The sequence below is a fragment of the Diospyros lotus genome, chromosome 10 (assembly GCF_014633365.1).
Source record: "Diospyros lotus cultivar Yz01 chromosome 10, ASM1463336v1, whole genome shotgun sequence".
Lineage (NCBI taxonomy): Eukaryota > Viridiplantae > Streptophyta > Magnoliopsida > Ericales > Ebenaceae > Diospyros > Diospyros lotus.
In genome coordinates, this window is record NC_068347.1 from 32,747,481 (window position 1) to 32,757,297 (window position 9,817).

Genomic DNA, 9,817 nt, shown 5'->3' on the forward strand with positions numbered 1-9,817 from the left:
TGATATTTCATTATACATTACTTAATATTAAAAAATAATCTATTAGAAACGATTACCTAATATCATTTTCTTGGGGCCCTAGGCCTATGCCTTCAGCTGGGCCTGGGGCTCTTTTGATACTTTTTCTAATATTAATGTAAAATTGCAAGTTTCTGGGGTGGGGGGCAGTTGCTGGTACTATTAGAAACGATTTTTTGATCATTAATGTTAAGTGTCACATAAATTATTAATATTTCATATCTAAATAACAGTTACTAAGTGAAGTAAACTGTAGTGGAGCGGAGTTAGGTGAAGGGGGAGAAGAGAGATCGGTCAAAGAAGAAGGCAGAAGAAAGAAGGTAGGATCATGCTACTTGCTAATATTGATGTAATTGCAAGCTTCTGCCCACTGCTCCTTTTATTATGAACCGCTCCTCTGAAGCAGTCTCAAGCTTACGAGCTAGCTAGTCAATCTTTGAATCCAAGTCAATGCAACACCACGGGCCCGGCCTGAGATTTTAGGTCCTAAGCGAATTTTTTTATGGATTCACTATGATTATATTTAAAAATAAAATTAATATAAATAAAAAAATTTATTATATAAAATTTATAATATTTTATTTTAAATTTACTTTTTTAGTATTTTTAGATAAAAAAATTAACAATTAATTTGTTCCAACATATATTTTTCAATAGACACCATCGTCAATCTATTAGTATAGATTCACTAATAACAAAGGGATCACAAATATTGAAATATATATACAAATTAATTGATAATTTAAAGATTAATAAAAAAATCAAAAGATATACTTGATAAGTCACACAACAAGATGATGAGGACAAAAATGAAATTGTTAAAGAGAAGGCATAGTTGTATCGGTTGGATTAAGGATCTATGTCTGTGCAGATTGATGGCAGATGCCAGTAACAATGGATTAATAAAAAATTAAGAAGGAGAGGAATTGAGAAAGACGATGGAATCACGATTACTGCCAGACGGATGAAAATAGTTGTAATACAATCATACAAAGAGGAGATTGAGATTAATTAAAAATACATGGAATAGTTGTGAGGGAATGGGCATCACTGCTAGGCGTGAGAATGAGATTGATTATTAATAAAGGAATATGGGAGATTGGGATTAATTAAAAATTATAGTGATGTTCATAATATTAATTATTCATAAAAAAAAAAGATAAGAGATTGAGATTAATTAAAAATTTATAATAGTTTGAAATAGGTATGCACCTAACTTTTCTTTAATTTTTTAAATTTATTATTTTAAATTAATTTTATTTTTTAATTAATTTAAAATTTAAAAATTAAAATAGGCATGACCTCTAAGTGGCTTCAAATGGGCATGGCCCTAGGCGGCTAGACAGACAATGCCCAGGGCCGGCCCCATTCCACCATATGGGGGAGGGCCCCTTTGATACTTTTCTAATATATTAATATATAACTGCAAGCTTCCGCCCTCTGCTCCTTTTATTATAATGAACCACTCCGTTATGCAGTCTCAAGATTCCTAGTGAATCATTGAATCCTCCATATATAGCCATACAAATTGCCATTAAATACTATAATTGGACACCCTCTCGACACAAGGAAAGAAGAGCAAGTGGGAGAGAGGAGAAGCAAGTAACTTCCTGATCAGCACCTAATTTTGTCCTTAATTTGATGCGCAGTCTCAAGCTTACTAGTACTCAATCATTGAATCCTCCATAGCCATGCAAACTGCATTCGACACCCTCTCGACACAAGAAGAGCAAGGGGGAGAGAGGAGAAGCAAGTAACTTCCTGATCGGCACCTAATTTTGTCCTTTGATGCGCAGTCTCAAGCTTAATAGTCTCATAGCCATGCAAATTGCCATTAAATACTATAATTGGACACCCTCTCGACACAAGGAAAGAAGAGCAAGTGGGAGCGAGGAGAAGCAAGTAACTTCCTGATCAGTACCTAATTTTGTCCTTTGATGCGCAGTCTCAAGTTTACTAGTCAACCATAGCCATGCAAACTGCCATTAAATACTATAATTGGACACCCTCTCGACACAAGGAAAGAAGAGCAAGGGGGAGAGAGGAGAAGCAAGTAAGTTCCTGATTAGCACCTACTTTTTTCTTGATCTGCTTATTGGATAAATTTATTAGGTTCACGTAACAACTGCTCATTTTTAGTTCTAATTGCCGCAAAGAGCAGTTATTTCCATTCAACATAATAGATTTTGCTTTATTTATAGAAATAGCTACCTTTTGTTTGCCCTTTCTTTGATCTCTATATGTACACAAACAGATACATCTATATATATGTTATGAAAAGTTAAGATTCCAAATGGAAGCCACCGTGTTTATAGCACTCGTTTGCTTGAAATGGAAATAATTTGATTCTAGTTTTCTGAGAAAATAACAACAGGTTTAAGTTCTTACAAGTAAAAATTTGAAGATAATTGAGCATGTCATCAAAAAAAATTAAGCATGCCATTTCCTTCATACGCAACACAAGTGATTGCCCTCTTCTAGATCTTCGTACATATGATGGTTTGATTTCTGGTTGCGTTTATGTAAAGGATTTAGAAAACACTTGACTTTTGAAAGAAATATAAGAAGAGAGATTGAAGAGGAGAACGTGAAGAACAAATGGCCGGGATTACAGAGATTACGGAGCAGCGGGTAAGTATCGCTGGCTTCCTCCGACATGTTCTATTCATTGTTTATGTTGTGGGGATGTTTCATCTCGAGTGGTAGATTAGACTTTATTATTTTGGATTTGATTCAATTTTCTTTATGATGCTTGGAGTATGGTCTAATTAAAGATATAAATTCTTTGGGTTTTTTCAATGAATTTTTATTTATATAAAAAAAATATTTGTACTAAATAAACATATAAAAATTTATGTAAACTCAGCTATTAAAGAAATTTAAAATTTTAATCACGAGGTAAAATTATAATATCTTAATACCATATTATTGAGAAATCTTTAATACTATGTAATTAATACACATAAATTAATAATAAATAAAATATCCATATAAATAGAGTGCAAATGTAAAGGACAATGGTCTAGATGAAAAAGATCTCTTAAATGGCCAAAGCTTCCTGTTCTTCTTGTCAAAGATGGTTCTCATGCCAAAGATTTGTTTGTTTGTTTGTTTTTTCTTTATTACTCCTAGATCCTTTCTAACAAAAAATTTGCTCAAATTTATGTTGAAATTATCCTTTTAAAGTCATGCCCAACAATTAGCATATCATCTATATAAGTAAAAGACTTGTAAAATCATTATTAGAAAACTTTTCCTAAAAGGCAGGGTTTTATGTGAGCACTATATATTTAAAAATATTTGCACTTCCGAATCAAACCAAAAATTTTAACTAATTCGGTAAGTTTATTTGGTTCAATTTTGGTTATTATCTTTTCAAATTTCGGTTTTGTTTTTTGAAGATGGCTTAAATATTACTTAATTAATTTAAACATATTAAACCCTACATAATTAATTAGAAGATAAATGTTAGGATAAAATGACCCATCTTAAAATGATAACAAGTGAGATGAATTTTATAGGATACTAATACTAGTTATTTAATGTTGCATGGATAGGTTTCAATTCCATTGTGGGTCTCAGCTAAAGGCGAAATCGATATTAATAGCACTGTAAGTATATATTACTCATATTTGATTGCATTTTAATGGTTAAAACTCAGATCTTTCATGACTTAAATTGAAATGTGTATTTTTAAATTGAATTGTGCATATATTTATTTTTTTTAATTATTCATGAATTTCTTTTTGGCAATGAAGCCATTTATATATGTTCATTTATACATATTCAATAGGATTTTAGAAGGTTTTGAATTCATAAAGTAAATAATTTTTAAAAATAACCCAGACAAAATTTAATTTCAGGATCCTGTGAATCGAGTGTTGTGTCAGATTCAGAAAAGAATTGTCAGATACTCTGATTGGTTCGGGGAATGTTGGGGGCAAATATATGTCAATACTGTGTCTCCAAATGATCACAAACCAATATTGGTTAGTATTGGTCCAAATCACTGGGACACAATCAAGCCAGACATAATGGAGGTGCATAAGCTCAAGTACTTGAAAGATTATGTTGAACGTAAAAAGATTGATGTGGAGCAACTTGTGTGGAACAATCTCCAGGGTTTCAAACAAATAGCATTCTTAGATAGGGAACTCAAAGGTTGGAGAGACCGCGATGATGTGTTTGTGGAAATGTGCATTCTTGATGGTTGCTTCATCATTGAGTTGTTTATGAAGAATTACACCCAGCGGGAAGGACTATTGAACGACCCTCTTTTTAAGTCAGGATGGGTTTTGAATGCCTTAAGTCGAGACTTGATTCTACCCAACAACCAACTGCCCTTCGAGGTCCTCGATATCTTGTGCAAACGAGACTTCAAGTTGATGGCCTCGAGGTTTCTAGAATATATTGTTCCAAACCAGAAACTAAACCACACATCTCTCCACCTTGAGCATGTGAAAACGAATCTTCTAAGCATAGTATATGACGGTTTGAATTGGCCAGGTATGTCCTCAGGACATTATTATAATTCCAATATTGATGGGGATGATAAATGGAACATGGTGAAATCCGTGAAATCTGCAACTGAGCTTGAAGAGTTTGGAGTCGAGTTCAAAATGATCAAGACACCCAATTTCAATATTGACATAAATTTTACGAAAAAGGGGGTATTGGAAATCCCACGCTTACGCATTCGATATGGCACACCATATTCTATCAAGGTATTGCTTGCATATGAGCAGAGTCGTCATCAGTACAAATACCTGAACAACTACCTATGGTTCATGAACAGCTTGGTGAAATCCCCTCGTGATGTTCGATTACTTCGCCATAAAAAGATCATTGACAACCTATCGGAGCTACCTGATGATGCCGCCATTCACAAGTTTCTGAAAGATTTATACGCGTCTCTGATGATCTCTCCTGCTAACTTCAACTACATCCAAGTTTGCAAGGATCTGAATTCGCATTGCAAACATCGACGAAACTCTTGGGTGGCAAAATTGAAGAGGGATTACTTCAACAGCCCCTGGGCATTTGTCTCCTTCTTTGCTGCTTCCCTGTTACTTATTCTCACTGTTGTGCAAACTGTATTTTCTGTTGCCTCATACTACGAAGGCTACAAACGTGACTAGCTAAAGTGTGTGGGAGCAATCTCCCAAGTGAGGGGAGTTCCTTGTGCGCAATGAGTATTGGTTTAATCTCTGTTGCTCGGTTAGGTCACCATGATTTATATCCCTCCATGTTCCTGTCGGGCCGAGGTGTGGGAGGCGTCTGGAATGAGCGATTTCACCTTTTGGAATAATGACTAGCTAAGCTAATATAAATAATTGAAGTGCTATTCACTTCATGGGATATGTATGTTAAAATTTACGTAATTATCTTATTAGAATATAAATTTATATAATTTTTTTTATATACACTTATAGATAAGTCATGAGTGTTTAGTTTATAAATAAGTACTTATAATATAATAAAATTATTATAACAATATCATCATAGTAATATTTTATTTATTTTATTAATAATTTTATCAATTTGAGTTTCTTATATAAAACTTTGTATTCATCTGTGTATTTGACGATTTCATCGTGATTTATTTTTTTATCTTAAATTTGTACAAACCGATATCAAATCCGGTGGATCAAATGAAGAGCATCTTTCAATCTCAGCTGTAATTCCTATATGCATGGTTGGCAATTGAATGGCAAAACATAAAGGCTAAAGACCCATCATTGTGAAAGTAATTAATTAATTAATTATTGATAATATTAATAATTATTTTAAGATAATACTTAAATTTAAATAATATATTTTATCAATTAATATTAAAAATAATACACCTAATTTAAATATAAAATATATTATTAAAAACTAATCATTACTTTTGAAAAAAATGACTAACTTTACCCATCAAGTCATTAATTAATATGGCAGCCATCCAAGATTGACTCACCAAATCGGACCTTACCTCTCAGCATCAGCCATGACCCAATCCGTATGATTTCACGTGCCCAGCGTCATTCACCAAACCCCATTATGAAGATTAATCACCATTTAATTTAGCAAATTAAGTATGCTTTCTAAATTATTTTGAAAAAAAAAACCCAATGCTCTGCCTGTACACAAAAGAAAGTTAATACAGAGACTTTTAGGGTTCGATAATCTAATTGAGAAAAATGCATAAATTAAACTAATCAAATTTGTGTTAAAAATCGAACTTAATTGACCAAATAAATATGAGAATTGAATAAAATAAAAATAAATAAATAAATGTGAAAAAAATTGAACTGACCTAAAAAAATCAAAAAAATCAAAAGAACTGAAAAAATTAAAAAAGAACTTAAAAACAAAAATCGATAATTTCGATCAATTTAATTATTTCGATTCTTTTCAATAAGAAAATCGAATCGAATTAAAATAATTAAAATTATTAAATTTAAAAATTAAACTAATTTAACCTTTAACTTAGACATAATCAAATCGATAATTTTAATCAATTCAATTATATTATTTCAGTTAAATTAAAATTTTACTCATTCTCATAGACTTTTCAAATATATATATATATATATATCTTGTATTAAAGCATTCGTTTAAGTAATTTCTTAAGTCAATGCAAGTCAATTCCACCACATGGGGAGGCCCCCTTTTGATATTTTTCTAATATTAATATATAATTGCAAGCTTCTGCCCCCTCCGCTTTTATTATAAACCGCTGCTTTGAGGCATTCTCAAGCTCACTACTCAATCATTGAATCCTCCCATAGACATCCAAACTGCCACTAGATCCCAGAATTCAACACTCTCTTGAAACAAGGAAAGAAGAACAGGGCAGAGACAGAGAGAAGCAAGAACTTCCTGACCAGCACCCAATTCTGTCTTCATCTGTTCATTGGATAAATTCGTTGGGTTTCATGTAAAAGCTAAGTTCAACAGCACGCACCCCGTAAGTATGTAAAATTTCGTGTATATTTTAGAAAAACCGATCTTGTGATTGTTAGCACTCTCATGGGTGACCAGCTATTTGCTCATTTTTAGTTCTAGTTGCCACAGAGGGCAGTTATTTCCATTTAAAACAATAAATTTTGTTTTATTTATAGAAAGAGCTACCTTTCTTTGCCCTTTCTGTGATCTGTATATATACCCGAACAGATCGATCTATGTTATCATCAAAAGTTAAGATTCCAAATGGAAGCCACTGGATCTATAGCTTTTGTTTGCTGGAAATGGAACCAATTTGATCCCAGTTTTCTGAAAAAGTAACATCAGATTTACGTTCTTACGGGTAAATATTTGCAGACGATTGAGCATGTCATCAAGAAGAGAAAGAGATCCAGTTTCTGTCCGAATCGACCATAAGCTTGCTAGATTATCTGATTCATCTTCCAGTGATAGCCTCTTCAGAGTCCACAATCGACTACACAAAGTCAATCCCTACGAGCCAGCAATCGTCGCCATTGGACCGTATCATCGCCAACAGGATGAACTGCAAGAAATGGAGAAGCAGAAGCTCAGGTACTTGAAGCAGCTTCTCCGTCGAACCAGGGACACTGTGGACGAATATGTGACGGAAATTCGAGGATTGGAAGCAAAGGCACGGGAATTTTATCATCTTGAAACAAGCGGTTTTAACAGGGATGAGTTGGTGGAAATGATGGTTCTTGATGGTTGCTTCATCGTCGAGCTATTTCGGAAGTACAAAATGAACGGATTGTCAAGAGAAAATGACACAATTTTCCAGTCGGAGCAACTTCGATTTGCCCTAAGGCGAGACCTGATTCTACTCGAGAACCAGCTCCCGTTCTTCGTTCTCCATCGCTTGTTCGGGAAAACTAGGGTTCCTGGCGAAGAAGGCGATCTCATCCCCTTGGCCCTAGCGTTTCTCAAGAAGATCATGCCGAACGAGGAACTGACAATTGTGAACAACATTCAACCGGACAATCTCAAGCATCTTCTTGCACTAGTTCATGCCAGTTGGGGCGACCAATTCTCCCCAGCTCGCAAAGTTTCGGGCGAAACTTGGGACTTCGTGAATTCGGCGACGGAGCTGAACGAGGCCGGAGTAGAGTTCAAGAGGGAGGAAACAGGAAATCTCTTCAACATCCGGTTCATCAATGGCGTTCTCCAGATCCCTCGTTTGTGCATCGGAGATTACACAGAGTTCCCCCTCCGAAACCTCCTCGCCTACGAACAGTATCATCTTCAAGGCCATCAGAGAAAGTACGTTAGCGATTACATTGCGTTCATGAATTGCCTGGTGAATTCGCCGAGAGATGTTCAGCTGCTCCGCCACAGCAAGATCATCGACAGCTGGGTCGCCGACGACGCGGCAGTTTACGCCTTGCTGAAGGATGTGTACAGATTCGTGTTGATTGCTCCCAAGGACTTCAGCTATTCTCAGGTTTGCGTGAAGCTGAACGGGCATTGCCGGCGCCGGCAGAACGTCTGGATGGCGAATCTGATGAGGAATTACTTCAACAGTCCCTGGGCGTTTGTTTCGTTTATTGCTGCTTGCGTTTTGCTGCTTCTCACTTTCATTCAGACTCTATTTTCTGTTCTTTCCTACACCAAATAAAGAACAGAAAAAAAAAAAGAAAAAATAGAAAAAAAAGAGAAAACTATTAAAATTAATAAAAATATTTGAGAATATATCAAGTGTTTGTAAGATATTCTAAGGCTTGAGAATATTTTTGAGGGTATCAAAACAACAAACAAGAAGCTAAAATTTGACGACAAAGTTAGTTACCATCTCATTCTCTCATATCTTACAGAATTGAGTTTTGGGGCATTTTTGGCAGCTTCTAGCTGATCGGTTATTTTCTACTTCCCTGAGTCAAATTGCTTAGTAAAGGTTGCTATCACTAATGCCAATTTCATGTAAAACGTCGGTTGAGTCATAAGTATACTTTTGGCAGTCTAAGTCATTATTTGGGGAGTAATCAGATATTTTGTTAGGTTTTGCTCCTAGGTTTTTCCATTAGAATAGTAAATATGATAGAATGTCCATTCAAATTGAATACAGATATTCAAAATTTTCAAAATCTCTTTTTTGAATTTGTTCATAGAAGTCAAAATAAATTATACAACATTATTTACATCTGGGCTTACCACTCATATATTATTAAGATTTTAGATACATAATGAAATACTCTATTTATGCCCTTAAAACTATACTAATGGATCTTAAGACCGGAATATCTCTGTACAGGTTTAATCGAGACTTGCTCAAATAGCTATTTTCCTTTTTTCTGGAATGACAAAAGAAACAAAGTGAGCCGCAAGACTCAACAAGTAAGCATCAATAGATCAATATATGGAGGCATGAATAACTCAGAGATAAGAGAAAATCACTACCCGACATATAAACATTAACTGGGTTCATGCCTTCTATACTTGACAACATCTTCAAAGAAATACAATTTCTTACATTTTAACAAAATACATTTTTCAATGTGAGCCATAAGGCTCGCTAAGTGTACAGAAATAACGAAAAATAGATACGATCAGACTTTCCCTGAACATCAAGCATATCATGCTGTATATGGAAACACATGCCAGTCTCATATACGTAAATGACACAAAATCCAATCCATGTGGTTATATAACATGATACCCAGTCATAACATAAATGCATAGATAATGCACACATAGGGTCCTTAAGGCCCACATAATATGCAGACATTGACATCTAAGAATTGGTATACAAACCTGCTAGCAGCCAAGAACAAGCTACCAAATTAATCACATGAGCCCAAGGTTCTCATTCCATATCCATAGATATCATATCCATCAT

General features: G+C 34.4%; 2 protein-coding genes across 6 annotated transcripts; both read left to right on the plus strand.

The window, feature by feature from the left end:
* Window positions 1–1,602: 1,602 nt before the first annotated feature.
* LOC127811872 (UPF0481 protein At3g47200-like) lies at window positions 1,603–5,442 on the plus strand. 4 transcript variants are annotated; one of them, XM_052352060.1, is made up of 4 exons: window positions 1,603–1,620; window positions 2,547–2,649; window positions 3,576–3,629; window positions 3,882–5,441. In XM_052352060.1, the coding sequence occupies exons 2-4, from the start codon at window positions 2,617–2,619 to the stop codon at window positions 5,154–5,156; spliced, it is 1,362 nt and encodes a 453-aa protein (XP_052208020.1). In that variant the 5' UTR covers window positions 1,603–1,620; window positions 2,547–2,616; the 3' UTR covers window positions 5,157–5,441. The 4 variants fall into 4 exon arrangements, with proteins under 4 accessions (XP_052208020.1, XP_052208019.1, XP_052208021.1 ...); XM_052352059.1 differs by lacking the exon at window positions 1,603–1,620 and adding an exon at window positions 1,741–1,771 and having other exon boundaries at window positions 3,882–5,440; XM_052352061.1 differs by lacking the exon at window positions 1,603–1,620 and adding an exon at window positions 1,909–1,920 and having other exon boundaries at window positions 3,882–5,442.
* Window positions 5,443–6,737: 1,295 nt separating this feature from the next.
* LOC127812232 (UPF0481 protein At3g47200-like) lies at window positions 6,738–8,761 on the plus strand. Of its 2 annotated transcripts, none has more exons than XM_052352614.1 (2): window positions 6,738–6,974; window positions 7,324–8,761. In XM_052352614.1, the coding sequence occupies exon 2, from the start codon at window positions 7,334–7,336 to the stop codon at window positions 8,597–8,599; it is 1,266 nt and encodes a 421-aa protein (XP_052208574.1). In that variant the 5' UTR covers window positions 6,738–6,974; window positions 7,324–7,333; the 3' UTR covers window positions 8,600–8,761. The 2 variants fall into 2 exon arrangements, with proteins under 2 accessions (XP_052208574.1, XP_052208573.1); XM_052352613.1 differs by having other exon boundaries at window positions 6,738–6,970.
* Window positions 8,762–9,817: the final 1,056 nt, after the last annotated feature.

Coding starts and splice junctions, on each gene's coding strand:
- LOC127812232 (XM_052352614.1), top strand. CDS start 7,334: ATGTCATCAAGAAGAGAAAGAGATCCAGTTTCTGTCCGAATCGACCAT.
- LOC127811872 (XM_052352060.1), top strand. CDS start 2,617: ATGGCCGGGATTACAGAGATTACGGAGCAGCGG. Junction 2,650..3,575: donor CAGAGATTACGGAGCAGCGG/GTAAGTATCGCT, acceptor TTGCATGGATAG/GTTTCAATTCCATTGTGGGT. Junction 3,630..3,881: donor AAATCGATATTAATAGCACT/GTAAGTATATAT, acceptor ATTTAATTTCAG/GATCCTGTGAATCGAGTGTT.